Source organism: Rissa tridactyla, chromosome 15, assembly GCF_028500815.1.
Source record: "Rissa tridactyla isolate bRisTri1 chromosome 15, bRisTri1.patW.cur.20221130, whole genome shotgun sequence".
Taxonomy (NCBI): domain Eukaryota; kingdom Metazoa; phylum Chordata; class Aves; order Charadriiformes; family Laridae; genus Rissa; species Rissa tridactyla.
This window is the reverse complement of record NC_071480.1, coordinates 902,209-926,045: the sequence shown is the minus strand read 5'-3', so window position 1 is coordinate 926,045 and position 23,837 is coordinate 902,209. Positions and strand designations below refer to the sequence as shown.

Genomic DNA, 23,837 nt, shown 5'->3' with positions numbered 1-23,837 from the left:
GTCTCTGGAATTCTGCAGGAGCAGAAATTTGTTCACGGATAGAAAAAAGCTTGGATGATTTATAGACTCTGTAATGACCTGTAACCACCCCTTGTTGACAAGGGGTATGAACATTCAAATGGCATAGATTTCTACAGGCCCAAATCTTTACCTTAGCGTTTTGCTTTATTTACGGTACAGGTCAACAGGTCAGACTTGGAAAAAAGACATAAGAAAGAACTGAGGTCCTTTCCTGAGGTGCCAATATGGGTACTTTCTGATTAATTAAATCAGAAAAGAAAGAAGGATCTGTTATTCAGCTGCACTGACCTTATATAGCAGAAATCACAACATACCTTTATGACATCTCCCTTAGAATGATATCATGCACAGGTTTATAACAACACTTCTTGGAGAATCTCATGCTTTTTTGCAATTTCAAGTGTACAGATGGGTACATGTGCATGAGCTTATGTATGCTCTTCTTCATACATCAAAAGTGGCCTCACATGTCTCCCTGAGACTCCAACCCAGTAGTTCAGCTAGACCACAGCCTCCTATTGCTGTGACAAAATCTTTGTCTCCTGGCCAGTTATCTCACCACATCTCTGACACTCAGGTATCAGCACTATCACACTGAAGGACTCAGATTACTCCCCTACTTTCAGAATTTTACCATCAAAACCACAAAATGCTTTTAGTAATACTTATTTCCCTCTTCGTGACCTGCTTAATGTATTGCTCTTAGGATTTCTTACAAGCTTCACACCATCACATGGGGAAGACAAATGTTGTCATCCCCATTGTACAGCTGGGATAGCCACAGCGCAGACATACCAAGCAATCCAGCCTGGGTCATACAGTGAGTCGGTGGGAAAGCCAGCAATAGAATCCATAAGTCCTGCATCCAAGTTCTCTAAGTGCCTTGACTAGTCCAGATTCCCTCCTTAACACCCTTGTCACATTATTTATAGGAGATGTATTCATATAGTCAGTAAGACATCAAAATTTTCTAATTATATCTAGTCATGTCAAATGACAATTATGCCCTTAGTTCAGTTTGCCAGACAATGCTTTGCCAAAGAAGGTTTGCCAAAATTTTTTTGACCGAAGAAAGAGTAGGCATCTGTAGCATCTGCAGACTAGATCATATAAAATGTCCCTGCGACAAGTCTGCCCTGTCTCCACGGGAAGCTTCAAGGTAAGTGTGTGGGGTCCGCAGGCTCACAGGAAGGGGATGGTGCCCTTATGTGCCACAACATTCCTGCTGCCTCCAGCGCTCATTTCCAGGAGGGCAATTTCTCAGCTCAGGTTTTAAATCTGCTTTCAAGGCACCTGCACATTCTCACTCTGGATTTCTGTGCAGCAGCAAGTAGGGAGTTGCCATTTCTGTTTTACAGTACTTACCAGCTGCCAGCCTGCAAGCCACCCATCTGGTGTCAATAGAGGTAAGAACCTCATTTATTAATTCTTAGAGGGCAGAGAAAGATCCTTTGGTGTGGGATCTCTGTATGTCTGAGTGAATGGTCTCTGTTTCACCCTATATTTTCAAACCCAGTGTGATTGCAGCAGAGGATGGTGGGGTGCCAAGGCTGTTAAGGTTTTCAAGTAAATCATGGAATCATAGAACAGCCCAGATTGTAAGGGACCTCGAAAGATTATGTGGTCCAATCTTTAAGTGGCTGTGTTTGAAGTCTCTGACCACTGATGACAGAGCAGAAAATCCTGATGGGGAAATTCTTCATTTCTGTTCAACTGACCTAACAGGGATCAAGGTGTGCTCCTTCCCATTTCTGCTGTCGCAGCAGTAGAACTGGACCGAGATGAGCACAGTAGGAAAAAGTGTGAAATTCAACACTTTGTCTCAGAGCATGTGAATTAATGTACTATTTTATCCAAAATTTGCCACGAAATCACTAAAGAAGTGTAGAAAGAGCTGTAATATGAACTACTCTCTGCTTGTCATCTCTGTAAAACCCAACTTTGCCGTTTGTTCCCTTTACTGCTCTGCCTGTTCTCTGGAAGCTGCAGCCCTCCTCCTCTGTAAGCCACCACCTGTTCGTACAGGGACAAATAAAGAATTATCATGTTACTGTCTCATTTTAGTACAAATAAAACACAATACTAAAGGCTGTGTAAATTTTAGGTACCTGTGTCTATACAGGATAGAAATAACTAAATGTTTACCTAAGCTACCCACTGTTTTTTTTCTGGGGAAAAAAAAATTAAAATAGCAGTTTTTCAGAGAAATTAATACTGGCTGTAAAATTTCTTATTTTTTAAATTCCTGACTTGAGCTTTGAATCTTTGTGTTTAACTTTTCTTTCCCCTAAAAAGTATGTTAATTTTAAAAAAGCAAAAGAAAGTAATAGAAATGGAGATATGTTAGTGTGCTCTGGAACAGTATTACTTCTCTCTTGACAAGCATTGTAGCCATTTGTGCCTGGATTCAAGAACTCACTAAAATTAGCAAATAATTCTATAAAATTAATACAATGATACAAGTGTTTTATGGATTGAAACTGAGCCATTAAGATGCTCGAGTTTTCTGTATGCCACTCAACGGTCGTCTACAAGCCTTCTGATCTTTCTGAATTAGTATCACTTGGGAAGAAACTGCATTATAATAATGTCAAGTGAATTTTAAAAGAGTACCTAAGCAGCTGTATGGAATTTTGAGGTTCTTAACTCCATAGTACAGTGTCAAAATATTTGACTATTAAGTGACTATGGATTATTTCAAATGCAGTTTCAGTGCAGTGGAACCTAAGTTAAACTATCTCCCAAAATATAATTTTCACATTTTCTATAAGCGTTGAATCCCACTGATATAAAAATACACAATTACTTCCAAAAAAGCTATGAATAGTACTAACATAGTATCTATATTTTCACATATTTTCTTCAACTAACAAGTGCTTACTTTTTGACACATATGAGCAACATATCTGCTCTTCCACAGTGTTCTCTGCTGAAGAGCCCCTCCATAAACTGCAGCCATGTCATCAGACTCTGAGATGGCCGTCTTTGGGGAGGCGGCTCCTTACCTCCGAAAGTCAGAAAAGGAGAGAATTGAGGCCCAGAACAAGCCATTTGATGCCAAGACATCCGTCTTTGTGGTGCATCCTAAGGAATCCTTTGTGAAAGGGACAATCCAGAGCAGAGAAACAGGGAAGGTCACCGTCAAGACTGAAGGTGGAGAGGTGGGTAAAGCCAAGGCCGAAGGTCACCATTTGATTCCTATTCTGGGCTCTTAGTTGACAGTCACGCATCTCCTTCTTCCTCTGACAGACCCTGACCGTGAAGGATGATCAAATCTTCTCCATGAACCCTCCCAAGTACGATAAAATCGAGGACATGGCCATGATGACCCACCTCCACGAACCCGCTGTGCTGTACAACCTCAAAGAGCGTTATGCAGCCTGGATGATCTACGTAAGTACCAGCAGCACTCTGCCTTTGGGTAGCTAGGAGGAACCGCTCTGCCAGGCTAAGTGGAAGCCAACGTGCCATCTCCCTTCCTCGCAGACCTACTCGGGTCTCTTCTGCGTCACTGTCAACCCCTACAAGTGGCTGCCGGTGTACAACCCGGAGGTGGTGTTGGCCTACCGAGGCAAGAAGCGCCAGGAGGCCCCTCCACACATCTTCTCCATCTCTGACAACGCCTATCAGTTCATGCTGACAGGTGAGTGGCTCTATCTGTCTCAGAGGGATTGTACCATGAAATTCTCTGAAGCGATACTCTGTTTTAGTAATATGAGGAGACTTTTTCAAAGCTTTCATTGTTATGATGCATATGTGCTATCGTAGTTTTACAATCTTCTCACCATTGTTTCTACTATTTTAAATAAAAGACGTCCCTGCACTCTCTCAGGTGCTGTGAAGGTTTGTTTGTTTGTTTGTTTGTTTGTTAATTTAAGTCAAGCTGACAACATGGAATTTATAACTTTAAACTTACCTGACTATGTTTCATTCTTTCCGTGTTGTTCATTAAGTACTGTATTTCTGCCTCTTTCACAGATCGCGAGAACCAGTCGATCCTGATCACGTATGTACATCCCTGCTCGGGTCCCTGCGGGGCTGCCCGGTGCCAGGGGACCTCCTGCCTGACCGCATACTCTCTGCTTCTCTCTTTGGTTTGACAGCGGAGAATCTGGTGCGGGGAAGACTGTGAACACAAAGCGTGTCATCCAGTACTTTGCAACAATTGCAGCGAGTGGGGATAAGAAGAAGGAGGAGCAGCAGTCAGGCAAAATGCAGGTGAATCAATGCTTTCCTCTGTTTCTGACGTGATTTTTGGAAAGGATAACCATCAATAATTATTGTCCTGCAGGGAACGCTTGAGGATCAAATCATCAGCGCCAACCCACTGCTGGAGGCCTTTGGAAATGCCAAGACCGTGAGGAACGACAACTCCTCACGCTTTGTAAGTTGTTTAACCAAACAATTCCTAAAAAATAGTAAACAGGAGTGTGTGGCCGTCAATCTTTTCTGTTATAGAACCATCATTTTTTCAAGAGTAAGACTAAACTGTTTTATCATGACTTTGCCACTTACCCTAAAGGTAGTTCTCCACATTTCAAAAATAGGTATTCTATGAAAAAAATTAATTCTGCTTTGGATTGAGATGTGAATTAAAATAACAGATCACATGGTCTTTCTTCTATAATGTGTTGCAGTGTTAAACAATAGTTTAATTTATTTTTACTTATATTTCTGTTGATTTCCAAAAAGACAGAGAGACAGAATGCCAGGAAGAAAGGCAGGGAGGTTAGGAAAGATGGGAAAGAGAGAGAGAAAAGGAAAGATAAAGAAAGAAAAAGAAGGATGAAAGAAGGAGAGAGGAAGAAAGAAAGTGAGGAAGAAAGAGCACAAAAAACAGGGAGGGTTGAGGGGAGAGAAAGTTTCTACTGGAATAATATGTTTACTTTATGCCAACTTTAAATAATCAGAAGTGAAATGGCTTTTTTGACAGCAAGACAGATTTAAGCAGCTGAACTAGTTAAATGGGTATTTCTCTGTGTATGCAAAATACAGTTGGAAGAGTCCCTCCCACTTGTGCATTCAGTATACATAAACTATACAGCTGTGCCACTGTTGATTATTTTCATGGTCAAAAATGTAAAAGACGACTTTACATTAATGTTGGAATTATGGCTGATTGTTAAGAAAACGTGTCTAAATAGAAATCTTGTGCCCAGTGGTTGAGATGGCAAAACTCTTCATTTCAGGTTTATTTTTATAATGCTAATCTTATGACATATAATATAATGCTAATCTTTTATTCCATTAAAGGGCAAATTCATCAGAATTCACTTTGGAGCCACAGGAAAACTAGCTTCTGCTGATATTGAAACATGTAAGACACCGTCCTGAACTGTTCACAATCCATCCATTCACCCATGTATCTATACAACACCTTTTCACTCAGCCATCTATCCTGCCTTCCCTCGTTCTCTTCCCATCATCTCCCTACTTTCTTTTTTGCTGTTTCTTCTTGCTCTAATTAAATTTTCCCTCCAGATCTGCTGGAGAAGTCCAGAGTCACTTTCCAGCTCAAAGCAGAAAGAAGCTACCACATATTTTATCAGATCATGTCCAACAAGAAGCCAGAGCTAATAGGTAGGAGGAATGACTAACTTGGAGGAAGATTGCTGAATATCAGCTCACATTATTACTTGCTTGACTAAACTAAGACTGCATGTCCCCTCTTCTTACTTTCAGACATGCTCCTCATTACCACCAACCCCTATGACTACCAATTTGTGAGTCAAGGTGAGATCACTGTTGCCAGCATTAATGACCAGGAGGAGTTGATGGCTACAGATGTAAGTAACAATTAAAAATGTTGTAATGTTGTACCTATTGTCATCTCTCCAAGACAATGCTTCTATTGGTCCTTTTTTTTCCAGAGTGCCATTGATATCCTGGGCTTCACTGCTGATGAAAAGACTGCCATCTACAAGCTGACAGGGGCTGTCATGCACTACGGGAACTTGAAGTTCAAGCAGAAGCAACGAGAGGAGCAGGCAGAGCCCGATGGCACAGAAGGTATTAGCAAAGTCTGTGGTTGACCTATTAAACACAGAAGTGGCAATAATAATTAAGCATTTGGAAGGTGGACAAAGAAAACAATGGAAATGTGTAAAAAGTATTTACGTGGAACTAGTATATAGGTATGAAACCACCATCCAAGATACACCCTTTTTTCAATTACTACCTAATCTTTTTTTGTAGTATATATTGCCCATGTGTCCATAATTATCCCCTGGGCTACCACAGTTCTGGATAGCACAGCCTACTCAGTGTGCTTATATTAAAGACCAACTGAGAGGAGAAATATTTTTCAGAAAATATATTTCTGGTTGCTTCTTTTAAAGGAAATAGAGACATTAAATTCAGTGTTAAAAACCTCCTTCATAAATCATATGGTTTTTTAGAAATTTTGTCCAGCTAAAAGGGAATTTTTCTTCGATTTCTTTCTTCTCCTTTGGAGATTCAAACCCATTACTGCCAATACATAGTAGTATTATTTGAACACCAGTCTAAGTGAGGCATAGGTACACTATGATTTGGAAGAACTGACTTAGAGATCACTACTTAATCACTTAAATGTTATATAATACATCAATGGTTTAAAATTACTAAGCCCTATCTACTTCTTCCGAAGAACATTCTCAGATGGACAGCTTCAGGACAGAATTTTTAGGTTTTGGTCCTGAATGAATGAATATGTCTGCCTTTCTGCTATGACTATAAGAAGTCTTCAAAAAGAGGCACTACTTAATTGTTACCTCTAATTTTGGAATGCGCTCCCTTTTATGTTTATATCTGCTGCCAAAGAATACAGGTAGCCCAAGTGTACATTTTGAATTACACTCAGGTGGCCAACCTGCTAACACTTTGGTGCTTTGTGATCTGGCTTATAGATACCAATTAGCTTTGGACTAAAGTGATGAATTTCAGATTCAGGATGAATTTTTAATAAATATGTTGTTTCTAGAGGATTCTGTGAAGACCTTTGAAGATCTTCACAGAATGAATAAATACCATTTAGATGTACTGCTCTGAAAAGTTTTCAAAACAAAGATGATTTTTTTTTTTTTTCAGTGACTGTAATGCTTCCTCTCGGATCCAGGAAGCAGAATTTGATCTCAAGGACATTCAATACTGCAGTTGCTTTGGAAAGGGTTCATCGCTCGAAATGCTGCATGTCTTGTTAGTCTTAATTTTTCTCTCTCCTTGTTCTTCTACTTAGTTGCTGACAAAGCTGCCTACCTGATGGGTCTGAACTCAGCAGACCTGCTCAAGGCCCTCTGCTACCCACGAGTCAAGGTTGGAAATGAATATGTGACCAAGGGTCAAACCGTGCAGCAGGTAACAACCAGCGGTGACTGGGAATCTCTGTCTTGCATCACTTATGTTTTGCTCCAGTTATTGCTTTCCTTCTACTGCATTCTTCTTTATGTTAGGTGAACAATTCAGTGGGTGCCCTGGCAAAGGCTGTCTATGAGAAGATGTTCCTGTGGATGGTTGTTCGCATCAACCAACAGCTGGATACGAAGCAGCCCAGACAGTACTTCATTGGTGTCCTGGACATTGCTGGCTTTGAGATCTTTGATGTAAGGATTCTAGGTTAGAGAACAGCTCTTGTAGGAGGAGATTGCTGTATCAGAGGACTTCCAAATAATATTCTTCTGAAGGTTTAACATGCTACTCATTTGCAATTTTCTGGAAAAAAAAAAGTATCCTTCATTTTCTTTTGTAGCACAGAGCAAAATCCTCAAAAGCTTCATCAGGACAAGAACAGAATTACATTGTTTGTGTAGAAGTAGCAAATAGAATTTTATATGTTGCAATATTTTAACAGTTTGAATTTAATATTAATGCTTTTTTAAAAACTGACATAATTACATTAATTTTATATAAGAGGTTGTAGAGTAGAACTAGGATTTGGAGATACATTGACAAACATATAACAGTTTAAAGATGTGTAAATTGTTTAAAGGGCCAAGGAATGAATAGGTAAATGTTTAGTCAGAGATATCAAGTGGTTAAAAATTGGAGACCACAACATACACTCATCTTTTTGGCTGAATAAAAACATGCCAAATTACCTTATGAATTTTAGGAGATTCACTGGAAATATCTGCTCTGGAAAAAATTTCCATTTTCACTATGTTGGTATTTCTTTGGGGAGATGCATATAGGTCCTGCTATGCTATGGTCCTGATAATACAGTTGTGTTTTAACTGGGGAGACTTTTAAATGATTAAAAACTGTGCATGTTGACAATGGGTGGTTGTTGTTGTTTTTTCCACTGGGCAGTTCAACAGCCTGGAGCAGCTGTGCATCAACTTCACCAATGAGAAACTGCAACAGTTCTTCAACCACCACATGTTCGTGCTGGAGCAGGAGGAGTACAAGAAGGAAGGGATTGAATGGACATTCATTGACTTTGGGATGGACCTGGCTGCCTGCATTGAACTCATTGAGAAGGTAAATTTTTATGTCTTGTATTTTCAGGAACTCGTTATGTTAAATTGAAATGGTTGAATGCTATTCAAAAAAAGTGTTGCTTCCATCATTACTTTCATGCATTCAGTTTTAGCTGTTTAAAATATAGTCTTTCTCCTCCTGATTTTTTAACATGTTTTTTGGCATAAAAAACATTCCTGAATCTCTGTGCCAAAGTGTGGGTCAAGCAGGTGAATCTTTTAAACTCACTTTCTAGAAAGAAATTTTCTTCATGGCAAGGGTATTGTTTTATTCCTCAGCTTCCTGTCTTTTACTATAGTCCTTTTAAGATCAAGTTGTTATCATATTATTCTATAGATATTCTCTCTTCTTTATTGTACTGTCTTCCAGCCCATGGGCATCTTCTCCATCCTGGAAGAGGAGTGCATGTTCCCCAAGGCAACTGACACCTCTTTCAAGAACAAGCTCTACGACCAGCACCTGGGCAAGTCCAGCAACTTCCAGAAGCCCAAGCCTGCCAAAGGCAAGGCTGAGGCCCACTTCTCCCTGGTGCACTACGCTGGCACAGTAGACTACAACATCACTGGCTGGCTTGAGAAGAACAAGGACCCCCTGAATGAAACTGTCATTGGGTTGTACCAGAAATCATCCGTGAAGACACTGGCCTTACTCTTTGCCAGCTATGGTGGAGCAGAAACAGGTTAGTTTTCCAAAATTCTTTTTTTCCAACATTTATGATATGTTAAGAAGCAACAAAAAAAAAATATTAAAAATCTCTTTTTGTTCTTGAAGAGGCTAGTGGTGGTGGCGCTGGTGGTGGCAAGAAGGGTGGGAAGAAGAAGGGTTCTTCTTTCCAGACAGTCTCAGCTCTTTTCCGGGTAAAGTATGAATTTCATTATCTGTAAAGTGACATGAACATGGTTTCATACCTGAGCTATCTAAACTCCTGTTCTTCTCCGGACATTGGTTTTATGATGAAACAATAATAAGTATGAAGAGAGCAGAAGTTACTCACTGCCTTTTCCTATTAATTATCTGTTCACATTTGTGATTTCTTTCCAGCGGTCTTCAGCTGACTTCCTGATTTTCTTTTAAAAGCTCACCTACACTCATTGTGAAAAGTATTCTTCTGAATCCAGGATGTAACATAAGTATTAATCTTATAAAAACTTGCGTAAAAATTTTTATACAGTGGTGCTTTATTTCCTCTAGACTAAAGTGCGTTATCTGAAACTTTCTTTTTATGAGAATGGTTAAGTATATAGAAGGTTTGATTAAAATTAAATTTTGAATTTGAAAGCTTCTTCATCATAATAGTCATTGTCTTAGTTCCCTGGCATCTAGTTACAGAGTACAAAGAGGTACATTTCTTTAATCTATGCTGCTATACATGATCCCATAGGAGAACTTAAACAAGCTGATGACCAATCTACGGAGCACTCACCCCCATTTTGTCCGTTGCATCATCCCAAATGAAACAAAAACACCTGGTAAGACGCTCAGGCAAAAAGACAACTTGTATACATCCATTCCTCTCTGCATTGGAAACCGTGGTATTCATTTACGCTCTGATTTTCTAGGTGCCATGGAGCATGAACTGGTACTTCACCAGCTGCGGTGTAACGGCGTGCTAGAAGGCATCAGAATTTGCAGGAAAGGTTTCCCCAGCAGAGTTCTCTATGCTGACTTCAAACAGAGGTAAGAGCACTGCACTTCTCAGCATCATTAAAAGCAATGTTGGTTCATTTATATAGGTTCATTCAGGCTGGAATCTGTTGTCAAAAATAGCTATATATGAGCTGGTGGGGTTCAGTAGCTGGTGTGTGTTGATTGGGAAAAAACAGCCTTGTCTTCCTCCTTCTCTTTTCACAGATACAAGGTGCTTAATGCCAGTGCTATCCCAGAGGGACAGTTCATTGATAGCAAGAAGGCTTCTGAGAAGCTTCTTGCTTCAATCGATGTGGACCACACCCAGTACAAATTTGGTCACACCAAGGTACAAACCCTCCCTGACCCACTGTCAGGCCCTGTGTGCCTGTGCTTTGCTCTACCTGAGTGTGATGTGCTGCAACGTTCCCTTTCTCAAGGTGTTCTTCAAAGCTGGGCTGCTGGGACTCCTGGAGGAGATGAGGGATGAGAAGCTGGCACAGCTCATCACCCGCACACAGGCCAGGTGCAGGGGCTTCCTGATGAGAGTGGAGTACCAGAGAATGGTGGAGAGGAGGTAGACATTCCTCATCTTCAGTTAACGTCACTGTACTTGGGGGAAAGTGTTGACACTTGTCATATTGAAAATATTCAATGTATATTTGAATTACGCTTCAGGGAGTCCATCTTCTGCATCCAGTACAACATTCGTGCATTCATGAATGTCAAGCACTGGCCCTGGATGAAGCTGTTCTTCAAGATCAAGCCCTTGCTGAAGAGCGCAGAATCGGAGAAGGAGATGGCCAACATGAAGGAAGAATTTGAGAAAACCAAGGAAGAGCTTGCAAAGTCTGAGGCAAAGAGGAAGGAGCTGGAGGAGAAAATGGTGAAACTGGTGCAGGAGAAAAACGATCTGCAGCTCCAAGTGCAGGCCGTGAGTAACATTATTTTATTTTTTATAGAGGGAAAATTAGTAATTAAGATTGAACTCTTTTTTCATACTATGGAATGCTCAAATTGCAAGCTAAACTGCCTTACAAAATATTTTAAGCTGAATACCATGTAACTAAAGGTAAAATTCAGGTCTCATTCTTTCCCCTCTCAATCTCACTATTACAAAGTAGAGTTTAAGCTAAGGAATGACTATGTAGTCTTAATGTCCACAGGTAGATATCTCCATTTGCGTTCACGACAAAGCCTCATTGTAGTTACTGTAGTGTATTTAGTAGAGTTCAGACAGTGATTCAGTTGGCCAACTACTCTGCCTTAATTCTGTAGACAAAATAAAGAGCCTAGTGACATTTCTTACGGCATATCTCGTCTGAGTTCCTGTAGCTACTGCTCCTAGAAGATGCAGATGCCCATTACATCCTAGAACACGAAGTCCTAGCTTTGTATGTTAGTCTCCAATGCCATTTGACCTCTCGGAAACTTGGGCAACATTTTGGCAATACTCTGTAGTTGAAGTGCCCATTTCAGGGAAAGAAGAATTTTGTTCTAGTGTCCACTGACTGTATTGGCTAGGTATAAAACTACTAATGAGTGTGTCAAATATTTTCTTAATGGTGGAATTATTTAAAATTCTCACTACTTCCACATAAATTACTTTCCACATTATAAAATACAATCACCTTCTAAGGGAGAAAAAGGTAACATTAATTAAATCCAAGTAACCCTGTGACATACCTGAAATAAACAATGTGAAATGTAATGGAGCTAGCTACAGTATCTGATTTTGAGGACAGAAAAATATAAAAATTATTAAAAACTTACTCTAAATTTGTGATTTGTAATATAATTGCACAGTAATCTTTTCCCAAAAAGTAATCCCAAATGTTGATCTGATGCACATCTGGTCCTTCATCATTAAATAACCTGTCCTGTATTTTCCCACCAGGAAGCTGATGCTTTGGCTGATGCTGAGGAGAGGTGTGATCAGCTCATCAAAACCAAAATCCAGCTGGAAGCCAAAGTAAAGGAGGTGACAGAAAGGGCTGAGGATGAAGAAGAAATTAATGCTGAGCTGACTGCCAAGAAGAGAAAACTGGAGGATGAATGTTCAGAGCTGAAAAAAGACATTGATGACCTTGAATTAACACTAGCCAAGGTTGAGAAGGAAAAACATGCCACAGAAAACAAGGTACATGCATAGGGAGTCACAGAAAGGGCCGAGACATCACTACTCTAAGAGTAAGATCTTACTACCATAAAAAATATTGGCTTTGCAAAATTTTGAGCTGGGTATTGTCTGAGCATCCAAAGAATAAATGAAATACGTGGCAAAATACTGCAAAATAAAAATGTCACTGCACCAGCAGACACCAAATTTTGACAGTTCCTCATATTTGTAGGTGAAAAACCTCACAGAGGAGATGGCAGCCCTAGATGAGACCATTGTGAAGCTGACAAAAGAGAAGAAAGCCCTCCAAGAGGCCCATCAGCAGACACTGGATGACCTGCAGGCAGAAGAGGACAAAGTCAATACGCTGACCAAAGCCAAGACCAAGCTGGAGCAGCAAGTGGACGATGTAAGCACACAGGCAGACAGCAAGAACAGAACAGGTATGGAGTTAGACCTGGCTGGTGGAACACTGATGGTGGTGTTGTGTTTAGCTGGAAGGGTCCCTGGAGCAAGAGAAGAAACTGCGCATGGACCTTGAGAGAGCTAAGAGGAAACTCGAAGGAGACCTGAAGCTGGCCCATGACAGCATAATGGATTTGGAAAATGATAAGCAGCAGCTGGATGAGAAACTGAAGAAGTAAGTGTGGCTGTGGGGCACCTGAGCGCTGGGCTGGTGCACTTGTCTTCTTCCTTTGAGCTCTAACATGGTTTGCTTTGCCCAAAGGAAAGACTTTGAAATCAGCCAGATCCAGAGCAAAATTGAGGATGAGCAAGCCCTGGGCATGCAATTGCAGAAGAAGATCAAGGAGCTGCAGGCAAGTGTCTGTTCCTTCCCCTCTTTCACTGGGTCCCAGGTGAGGAAGGAGGAGGGCATGGGTGTGAAGGCTGCCTAATGTTCCCCAGGCGCGTATTGAGGAACTGGAGGAGGAAATTGAGGCAGAGCGAACCTCTCGGGCAAAAGCAGAGAAGCATCGGGCTGACCTCTCGAGGGAGCTCGAGGAGATCAGTGAGCGCCTGGAAGAAGCAGGAGGGGCTACCACAGCTCAGATCGAGATGAACAAGAAGCGTGAGGCAGAGTTTCAGAAGATGCGTCGTGACCTCGAAGAGGCCACGCTGCAGCACGAAGCCACGGCTGCCGCCCTGCGGAAGAAGCACGCGGACAGCACAGCTGAGCTTGGGGAGCAGATCGACAACCTGCAGCGAGTGAAGCAGAAGCTGGAGAAGGAGAAGAGTGAGCTGAAGATGGAGATTGATGACTTGGCCAGTAACATGGAGTCTGTCTCCAAAGCCAAGGTACTGAAAAATATACTGAAATCAACTTGAAAATAAATAATGTTGCAGCATATCTTTTTAAAATATAGTCAGGTGCCAGTATAACTCTCTGCCTCTCTTTGGAACTGTTTTTCTAACCCTCTAACACCAATGAGCTGAAGAGAGCGTGTATGTCTGTTCACACTATTCTGGTGAGATTTGTGCTGCTAGAGAGAAGGAGGAGTCCAGAAACTAATCTTCTTTTGTTCTCTGTGATCTCCGCAGGCAAATCTGGAGAAGATGTGCCGCACACTGGAAGACCAGCTAAGTGAGATTAAGACAAAAGAAGAAGAGCATCAGCGCATGATCAATGACCTCAGTGCTCAAAGAGCTCGTCTGCAGACAGAATCAGGTGCGAGAGCCTCCTTTGTGCTGAGGAATGGGAGAGCATCCTAAAAGAGTTGGTTTGGGTCAAGAATGACAATGAAAATACTTCCTTTCTGTGTGCTTTCCCAGGTGAATATTCGCGGCAGGTGGAGGAGAAAGATGCTCTAATTTCTCAGCTGTCAAGAGGCAAGCAGGCTTTCACCCAACAGATTGAGGAACTCAAAAGGCACTTAGAGGAAGAGATAAAGGTGATGACTTTTCCTACAGCTGGCCACTGAAAGCACTTTTAACTCCACACTGCCTACTGGGGACAGGGTCTGCTTAGCACAAGCCATACTGGGAGAAGATTTTAATTTCTCGGGGAGTGTTATTAGTGGATTGTTTCCTCCAGGCTTACCTCTCTCCTCCATTGCAAACACCTACACCCTCCCAGCAGCTCTGTGCTCTGTGTTAAATTAATTCATCGGAAGATATTTCCCAGGATCTTTACCATTCTTGCCCCAATCCTACTCTCTACCCAGGCCAAGAGTGCCCTGGCCCACGCCTTGCAGTCTGCTCGCCACGACTGTGACTTGCTGCGGGAACAATATGAGGAGGAGCAGGAGGCCAAGGGGGAGCTGCAGCGTGCCCTGTCCAAGGCCAACAGTGAAGTGGCCCAGTGGAGAACCAAATACGAGACGGACGCCATTCAGCGCACAGAGGAGCTGGAGGAGGCCAAGTATGTGGGGAAAGGTGGGAAGCAAAAAAGGGGTAGATTAGGAAGGGAAATTTGAAGACACAACTGCAATATTGTCATAGAAAGTTAAATCTGTGCTTTGGGGCAGGGTAAAGCCTGAGGTAAAGTATATCCTTTAAAGGCTGTTGTTTAGGAAATGGAGATGAAAATATTCCCTGACCCAGAGAATGATACAGATAACCTGTAGATAGTAGATACAGAAGCTACACTGGTTCTTTAAACCTGGGAAGCAGAGCTGGGAAAACAATTACTGGCTGGGAGAGGACTGTCTGTGCATAGGACACGTACTCAATGAAGTGGCAAAATGCCCTGTTATGAAAAGCTCATCAGTCATACATCACAGCCTACCGTTTGCACTCAAACCATGAGCTATGCTTACCACCCCTCAGGAAGAAGCTGGCACAGCGCCTGCAGGATGCTGAGGAACACGTTGAAGCCGTCAATGCCAAATGTGCCTCCCTGGAGAAGACGAAGCAGAGGCTGCAGAATGAAGTGGAGGACCTGATGATTGACGTGGAGCGATCGAATGCTGCCTGCGCAGCGCTGGATAAGAAGCAGAAGAACTTTGACAAGGTGTTTTGGGCTCCAGGCCTGCGGCTCCTGGGCAGAGCGTCCCCTCCTGATTGCCACAGCCATACTCACGCCCCGTTTCTCTTCAGATCCTGGCAGAGTGGAAGCAGAAGTATGAGGAAACGCAGGCTGAGCTGGAAGCCTCCCAGAAGGAGTCTCGCTCTCTCAGCACAGAGCTGTTTAAGATGAAGAATGCCTATGAGGAGTCCTTGGACCACCTGGAAACGCTGAAGCGTGAGAACAAGAACTTGCAGCGTAAGTCCCCGTTCCTCGGCTCCTGGCAGGACTTTCTCACAAGCTTGTCTTTCTGCCACACTGAACGGGTCTGGCCCTGCAGTGACAAGAAGATGCTTATCACCTTGGTGCACCAGGGCCCTTCCCATTCAGCGCTGTGCCTGACCATTGCACGTTTCACCCTTCCTTGCAGAGGAGATTTCCGACCTCACGGAGCAGATTGCTGAGGGTGGAAAGGCGATTCATGAGCTGGAGAAAGTCAAGAAGCAGATTGAGCAGGAGAAATCTGAAATCCAGGCTGCTCTGGAGGAAGCTGAGGTACATGCCCGTAATCACTGGTCTCTGCACTAAAAATAGGGGCAATGGAGAAACATGGCTAAAAACTGCTTGGTCCTACCCTCTTCTGGCTGGGGAGTGCAGCCAGCTGAGGTTTTCTGAAGCATTCTCTAATTAACTAGAAAGCAAGCAGTAGCTCCATCGATGTTACAAATGTTTGTGTGCACTTCTGCAGGCCTCCCTAGAACACGAAGAGGGTAAGATCCTGCGCCTCCAGCTTGAGCTCAACCAGGTGAAGTCTGAGATTGACAGGAAGATAGCAGAGAAAGATGAGGAGATCGACCAGATGAAGAGAAACCACCTCAGAATTGTGGAGTCCATGCAGAGCACCCTGGACGCTGAGATCAGGAGCAGGAATGAAGCCCTGCGGCTGAAGAAGAAGATGGAGGGAGACCTGAACGAAATGGAGATCCAGCTGAGCCATGCCAACCGCGTGGCAGCAGAGGCACAAAAGAACCTGAGAAACACACAGGCGGTACTAAAGGTATAGCACAGCGGAACAGGTGCTGACTGCTTTCTGATGCAGCTAAAAAATTTCCTGTTCTACAGTTCTATCAGCACTATATTGGTGAGAAAATAGGAAATTAGGAAAAATACACATCGCAATCTGTCTTGTCTCTCTTACCAGGATACCCAGATACACTTGGACGACGCTCTCAGGACACAGGAGGACCTGAAGGAGCAGGTGGCCATGGTGGAGCGCAGAGCAAACCTGCTGCAGGCTGAAATTGAGGAGCTACGGGCAGCCCTGGAGCAGACAGAGCGCTCCAGGAAAGTGGCTGAGCAGGAACTGATGGATGCAAGTGAGAGAGTTCAGCTCCTCCACACTCAGGTTAGATTCACGAGATTCAAAATCTCAAGGGCCTTTTTTTTCCCTTTCCAAATTTTTCATCTGTGTAAATTCTTAAATCATCTCTTGCAATGAAAAGGTTATCCAGGAGCCAGAATCATTACACTTGTACAAAGAAGTGGTTTGTAGGTAAACGACTAGGATTGCATTCACAGGAGTCAGAAGTGCTTCTTAAAATGCTAAGAAGTCTCTGCTATCCACCTCTGTATGACCTGACAAGATGCATCATTGCAAGAAGGATGCTATTATTGGATATCTAGATGATAACTTTAAATTTAAACAGTAACTTTCTGAAATAAGTGTTCTGTTTGGGAGCCAACTGGACGATATTCGTTGTTGTTCAACAGAACACCAGCTTGATCAACACCAAGAAGAAGCTGGAAACAGACATCATGCAAATCCAGGGTGAAATGGAGGATACGATCCAGGAAGCCCGCAATGCTGAAGAGAAGGCCAAGAAGGCCATCACAGATGTGAGTCGGGAGATCCTTTCCCTGCTGCTGATGGTGGATGTATTCTCCCCGAGAATGTCTCCAGCCCCAAAAATGGCTTTGCCTCTTTGCTCTCATCAGGCAGCCATGATGGCAGAAGAGCTGAAGAAGGAGCAGGACACCAGCGCCCACCTGGAGAGGATGAAGAAGAACCTGGACCAGACGGTGAAGGACCTGCAGCTTCGTCTGGATGAGGCTGAGCAGTTGGCACTGAAAGGAGGCAAGAAGCAAATCCAGAAGCTGGAGGCCAGAGTGCGTAGGGCTTTTATTTGTGCAGGAGTGAGCATGTGCCTTGGAGAGATACCAGGGAAGCTCCAAAGATGGGCTTCTCATTGCAGGTGCGGGAGCTGGAAGGGGAGGTTGATGCTGAGCAGAAGCGCAGCGCTGAAGCCGTGAAGGGGGTGCGCAAGTATGAGAGGAGGGTGAAGGAGCTGACCTACCAGGTACGGCAGGAGGCCTCCTTGGGCTGACACAGACTCATCCCAGGAAGCTATAGCTTTTCACATGAACTCCAAGGGGAAATGTTATTTTGTGGTGTGCAGAAACCAATTATTCACTCTCTTTCCTGCTTGCCAATGCCTCTAGTCTGAGGAAGACCGGAAGAATATTCTGAGGCTCCAGGATCTGGTGGACAAGCTGCAAATGAAGGTGAAATCCTACAAGAGACAAGCTGAGGAGGCTGTAAGTATTGCTTGAAGAATAGGCAAGTATTGCTTTCTGTGAGTGTCACACAGGGGCTAAGGAGATGATTATCAGAAACTTGGAAAATGCCAGTGATCAACATTTAAGGGTTTTAGGGTCTTGTTCATCCAGATAAACCCCCCTCATTTCTGAGCACCAAACAATTGGGACACTAAGTACACAAATGACAACTGTGATTGACAAAATAGCTCCTCAAGAGAGACACAGTACTGGTGAAGCTTGTCCCAGTGGGGTCCTGAAGAAGGGAGGGTGAGGAGGTCTGTGCGAGGCTTATGTGTAAGTAGTGGGGGGTGGGGGATGGAGGCCCAGGCATCCCCCCAGGGAGGAGGCGCAGGAGGAGCGAAACCCCTGCCCTGGGCTCCTCACCACCGACTCCCTCTCCCCGCACAGGAGGAGCTCTCCAATGTCAACCTCTCCAAGTTCCGCAAGATCCAGCACGAGCTGGAGGAAGCCGAGGAGCGGGCTGACATTGCAGAGTCGCAGGTCAACAAGCTCCGCGTGAAGAGTCGGGAGTTTCACAGCAAGAAGATAGGAGAGGAAGAGTGAGGATGTCCTGAGGCAGCAAAGTGACCTGGGGGCTGCACAAAATGTGAACCTCTCAGTCACTTTCTTCTGCAATGAATCTTTGTAACCATGTCAATGTCTAGAGAATAAAGACCTTAGATTCCTTTGCTAACACAACAGAAACAGTGGTTTTGGTTGTAATAATTAAATTCTGCAGCTACTTAAGTTTTGGCATTTTCAAATGAAACATTTTATTTCACTTTAACCCTTGCATAGCAGCTGAGCTTTTATTATCCCATGTCCAGTATTTTCCCACTGTCTCCTATTACAACACTTAATAGGGAATACCACTAATTTAATTCCCATACTGGCAAGAGGAGAGGGTCAAGACAAAGGCAGGATAATTACCTTGTCTGTCCTGGCACAGCAAAAATGTTTCTGCCTTGGGGATTTCTCTTCGTAAATGTGTGCAAATGAGGTTCTTTTTGCTGGTCTCATTCTCACTTTGGCAAGTTGGATTTAGAGGCTAGTTACCCAATAAAAAAAATCTTGAGCCCAAAAGGCATCCAGATGTCCTCATGGAGGCACTTATGCTTCCTTTGAACAAGGCACGTGAAAGCCATGAACTCTAGAGGGCGGGCAAAATTAACAATCAGGCAGACCTTTTTTATATAAAAAATGATTAAAAATAACTTCTAAAACAAAACAAATAAGGTATTTGGAGATAGATAGTTAGGTAGAATTAGTTACAGATAGAATAGTCAATATTAAGACAGAATGCTCCTGTCGTAAACGAAATGGAGATGGGTGAACAGATTGGTAGAAGTAAGAGTGAACAAGAGAACTCCCTATCAGATAAAACCCAAAGAATGTAACATGAAGAACCAGCAGAACAAGCTTGGAACTGCTGTAGTACTGTATAGTGTTTTTCAGTACAGAAATATTTAAATAGGACTATAGTAAGCATTTGTGACAACGAATAATGTGGAGTTATGTATAAATACAAAAAGCTAAAGGAACTAGTTTTCATCATGTAAGATAAGACCTCAAGTGGGAAGAACTCTGGGGACAACATACCTTTAACGAAATCACAAACTCTAGCAATTTATGGAAGAAAAAAGCATAGGTGATAATGCCAAACAGTGTCCTACCACTTGCAGAAATGGAAGAGTTGGAATGGAGATACTAACTGCATCCGGGATGGATAGAGAAGAAACAAGTCACCTACACAATGTCTGCTGGTCTAAAGTTTTAAATAAGTGACAGCCTGTCTCCTGCAAGGCAAGAAACAGTACTTAAAATACAGAACAGCCACGGCGGCAGCACTGGACACTGGTGCATCGTGTGCTGCTAAAGGGCAGATTCTACAAGCAGATGTCAAGTGTGGTGAAGGAGGCTTGGCTCTCTCTCACTACAGGGACACATGGCTCCCTCCAGGTTCCTGGCAATTTCTACACCACTACATTTCCAGGGAGTACTTCAGGAAGCTGTGAGGTTGCTGGGGAAGAGAGCTGAAGGTGTTGGAGGGGAGGTAGGGAGGAGACAGCAGGCAGGAAGCCTTTTGCATTGTGTGTTTGCAGCAACAGCATTCAGGATTAGGAGGTCTTCATTCTCCCAAGCATGCTGAGGAATGCACCCAAGAAATCCTGCCGTGTTATAACTAAACATGGAAGTACTTTGCTAGGCAACAGCTAAATGTATTTAAGGAAAAGGTGACACCCTGTGTTGACTCCTGTGTCACTGTAAGTGATGCTCTTGAGGGACAGCATCTTTATGTGTGAAGCTGTGAAAGCTGCATCGGCGCCAGCGATATCTGGGCATCGAAGAAGGGAAACCACCTCTCTCCCTTCCCACATTATGCTCCCAAGAAATAGGTGGGATTCTTTCTTTTCCAGACAAAACCTTTGAACACCTTGAGAGGAAGCAAAAGCATTTTGTTTTTACTAAAGCACACATTTCCTTAAACAAATAAACAGACAACCAACCCCCAAAAGCTTAATTCCAAGGTCAGTGTAGTGCAACTGTGGCTCAGTAAAAGCGTGGAGAAGTATTTCTAGCTCCATGGGTACGTTTTTCAACCTGCTGACTGACTAGCAAATACGACAACAACTTTGGGGACCATATTTGGATGTCTAAATTCCCTGTTACCCTTGGACAATATGACAATGACCATCCATAAGGCACAACCTAGCCTGACTGTGTAAGAATCATGATGCACTTGAAGCACTTGAAAATGTTGGGGCTCATCTCTTACCTGTAAGAAGTTATGGCTTGAGAATTTGTTCCTAAACGATCAGCTGGTGAAGACAACTTTGCGGGTTCCTTAAATGACAACAACTTGGTACGATTATCTGCTTCACGCTGCAATGGGGGAAATGGAGAGAAGTCCCACAGGTTGCACCGGGCTGACCTGGGCTCGCCACCAGCCATCCCGGAAAGCAGGATTGGAGACTTCTTAGAATCAGGGTGGAATATTAATGGGAGGGGTAAGGAAAACTAATTTCTCCTCACTTTGTGATTTGCTGCCTTAACTGGAGGGCAGGAGTCATTTTGCATTGACACACTATTTCTGGAGTCAGGCTGCTTGTGACCTGAGAAGTGCTGATGCAAAGGTAACTGATCTTGGGAAAAGCATGGGTCCATAACAGGCATAAAGGAACATCTCTAAGAGGAGGTTTAAAATAGATGCAACTCCACTAGAGCTGCTGCCACATGTGGACAACAGAGTTAGAATCATAGAAAGTGTTGGTTTGGAAGGGACCTTTAAAGGTCATCTAGTCCAAGCCCCCTGCAGTCAGCAGGGACATCTTTAACTAGATCAGGTTGCTCAGAGCCTCATCAAGTCTGCCCTGGAATGTCTCCAGGGGTGGGGCCTCCACCATCTCCCTGGGCAGCCTGGGCCAGTGTCTCCCCACCCTCAGTGGAAAGAACTTCTCCCTGATGTCTGACCTAAACCTGCCCTGCTCTCATTTAAAACCATTGCCCGTCGTCCTATCGCTACATGCCCTTGCAAACAGCCCCTCCCCAGCTTTCCTGTAGGCCCCCTTCGGGTGCTGGAAGGCCACTATAAGGTCTTCCTGGAGCCTTCTCCAGGCTCAACAACCCCAACTCTCGCAGCCTGTCCTCACAGCAGAGGGGCTCCAGCCCTTTGATCATCTTCATGGCCTCCTCTGGACCCGCTCCAGCAGGTCCATGTCCTTCCTGTGCTGAGGGCTCCAGAGCTGCACGCAGTACTCCAAGTGCGGTCTCACGAGAGCAGAGTAGAGGGGGTACCATCATCCCTCTGGATCTGCTGGCCATGGTTCTTCTGATGCAGCCCAGGATGCGATTGGCCTTCTGGGCTGCGAGTGCACATTGTTGGCTCATGTCCAGCTTTTCACCCACCAGTACACCCAAGTCTTTTTCTGCAGGGCTGCTTCACATCTTCCCCCGCCTGCACTGATAATGAATTCTCTGACCTTAAACAGCTTGGGCAAGAAAGAGTGTGGTGTGTCTCCTGAGCACAAAAACATCAGCCCTGTGAGAGGCGCAAAGACACGGAGAAAGTATCTCTGACCTGCAGAAAGAAGTTCCTTACGGAGACTTCTTGCCAACAGCGTTAGATTCAGCTTTCCCATTTTCTACTTACTGGTCATGCCTCAGGCCATAGAAGCATTGTCTTGGCCCAAAATTACATTCCTTCCCGATGACAGAAAAGGAGAAGAACAGGGAAAGAGGAAGCAAAAAAGAGGGAGAGAAGAGGGAGATGTAGAAAAGGTGGGTGAAAGAATGAGAGACAGAGAAAGAAAGAAAGAAAGGAAAGAAAGGAAAGAGGAAGGAAGGAAGGAAGGAAGGAAGGAAGGAAGGAAGGAAGGAAGGAAGGAAGGAAGGAAGGAAGGAAGGAAGGAAGGAAGGAAAAGAAAGCAAGGAAGCAAGCAAGAAAGAGTGAAATGTAGAAAAAGACAGAGAAAAGAGAGGAAGGGGAAAAATAAGAAAGATTAAGAAAGCAAGATTGAGAGGGAAAGATTGAGGGGTGAGACAGAAAGACTGAGGAAAGGGAGGGGAGAAAGAGACAGAAATGAGAGATGGATGAATGGATGGATGGATGGATGAATGGACGGATGAATGGATGGATGGATGTATGGATGGATGGATGAAAGGAAGGAAGGATGGAAGGAAAAGAGAGAGGAAGAAAGGAAGAGAACAATGAAATGAACATCATCTAGCTGTTGGTACCTGACCCTGTACTTCAACTCTGCTGCTTTTGATCATCTGTGAGAGCATTTGTGAGTTACAACATCAGCCCTCTTCAAGTAGCTGGGTCACGGTGCAGGTAGCTGCTGTTCCTAGGTGCAGAATCGCAGCTTCAGTGGCCAGAGGTGTGATAAGAACACAGGGATGCAGGGAGCTCACTTGGGAGCAACTACCACAGCTGCACCTAAACTCTGGAAGGGGAATCTACACTGTTTTTGTGAACCCACTGTCCATCCACCCATTTCGTGCCCATTGCTTTAGTGCCTCAATGCCTGTCTTGCTGGGTGCAAGGGTGCCTTGGGAAACAGACCTGTTTTCTGAATGTCTGTTTTGTCCTGGCACTGCAGGAGGGGCAGGCAGGCAGGTTGTGTCTGATGCGTCCTCACACGCCAAGTCCTTGTGAGCCATGGTGCCAAAAGAAATGGCTGAAAACATTGAAGGGAGGTGCACCTTGGGAAAGCAGAGGTACTGGTGGGGAGTGGGAGAGTGGATAGGTTGTGGGACGCTCCAGAAACAGTGGAGAGAGCAAGTGCACACTGAATCCTACATGAGATGTTATTTTATACATGGATAACTCTTTGAGATACAGTTAGTGTTAATGTGACCTTCATGCAAACTATGAACTATAGGGCAGTGAGGTCATTGTCCTTTTCCTCACAGCTCCAATCTTCTCACAGCATTGGAATAAGTATATTCTGCAGGGCAATGACACTATATCCCAGCCAATAGATCAGAAGCCCTGTGTGAGCTAGAAAGAATTGAAATTCTCATTTTAATGAAGGGAAATCAGATCCTGGGCTGCATCCATACGGGTATTACTAGGAGAGTTAAGATGTGATCATCCCATTCTATTCAATGCTTGTCAGGCCACATGTGGAGTTGTGTGTCCAGTTCTGATCTCCACAATTCGAGAAAGACATGGACAGACACGAGAAGGTCCAAAGGTGGACCACAAAGTTGATCAAAGGACTGGAGAACCTGGCCTAAGGAAAGACTGAAGGAGCGTTAGGTCTTTTCTCCCTGGAGAAGAGATGGCTCAGGGGGAGACCCCATCACACCTTTCTGGTTCTTAACGCACGCTACAAAGAGGACAGAAGCTCTCTTCTCCCAAGGAGCAACATGGAGCAGACGAGGGGTAACAGGTGCAAGTTGCACCGGGAGAGGTTCAGTTGTGATGTAAGAAATACATTCTTACAGTGAGAACCATCATTCACTGGAACAATCTCCCTGGGGAAACCATGAAGTCCCCATCACTGGTGATTTCCACGATGCACTTGGACAGGGTGCTAGATAATCTCATCTAGGTTCCCTTTCCCA

The 23,837-nt window shown here is 43.8% G+C and overlaps 1 protein-coding gene and 1 long non-coding RNA gene across 3 annotated transcripts in view; one reads left to right on the top strand and one right to left on the bottom strand.

The window, feature by feature from the left end:
- Positions 1-1,285: 1,285 nt before the first annotated feature.
- LOC128918065 (myosin heavy chain, skeletal muscle, adult-like) lies at positions 1,286-18,470 on the top strand. Of its 2 annotated transcripts, XM_054221941.1 has the most exons (39): positions 1,286-1,427; positions 2,942-3,182; positions 3,271-3,414; positions 3,508-3,664; positions 4,000-4,027; positions 4,125-4,239; positions 4,313-4,405; positions 5,275-5,338; positions 5,503-5,601; positions 5,704-5,807; positions 5,892-6,030; positions 7,238-7,356; positions 7,452-7,601; positions 8,308-8,478; positions 8,848-9,157; positions 9,250-9,335; positions 9,860-9,947; positions 10,038-10,155; positions 10,330-10,453; positions 10,545-10,681; positions 10,783-11,038; positions 12,002-12,244; positions 12,456-12,632; positions 12,718-12,863; positions 12,951-13,041; positions 13,130-13,519; positions 13,763-13,889; positions 13,994-14,112; positions 14,386-14,582; positions 14,990-15,173; positions 15,260-15,425; positions 15,598-15,722; positions 15,916-16,224; positions 16,369-16,572; positions 16,938-17,063; positions 17,163-17,333; positions 17,420-17,524; positions 17,667-17,762; positions 18,174-18,470. In XM_054221941.1, exons 2-39 carry the CDS (start codon positions 2,979-2,981, stop codon positions 18,327-18,329), a joined length of 5,838 nt encoding a protein of 1,945 aa, XP_054077916.1. In that variant the 5' UTR covers positions 1,286-1,427; positions 2,942-2,978; the 3' UTR covers positions 18,330-18,470. The 2 variants fall into 2 exon arrangements, with proteins under 2 accessions (XP_054077916.1, XP_054077915.1); XM_054221940.1 differs by having other exon boundaries at positions 9,860-10,155.
- Positions 12,044-23,837, bottom strand: part of LOC128918079 (uncharacterized) — a 132,223-nt gene continuing 120,429 nt past the window's right edge. Inside the window, exon 4 of the long non-coding RNA XR_008469442.1 lies at positions 12,044-12,122. This is a non-coding gene — a long non-coding RNA (uncharacterized LOC128918079). The remainder of the gene's footprint in view (positions 12,123-23,837) is intronic.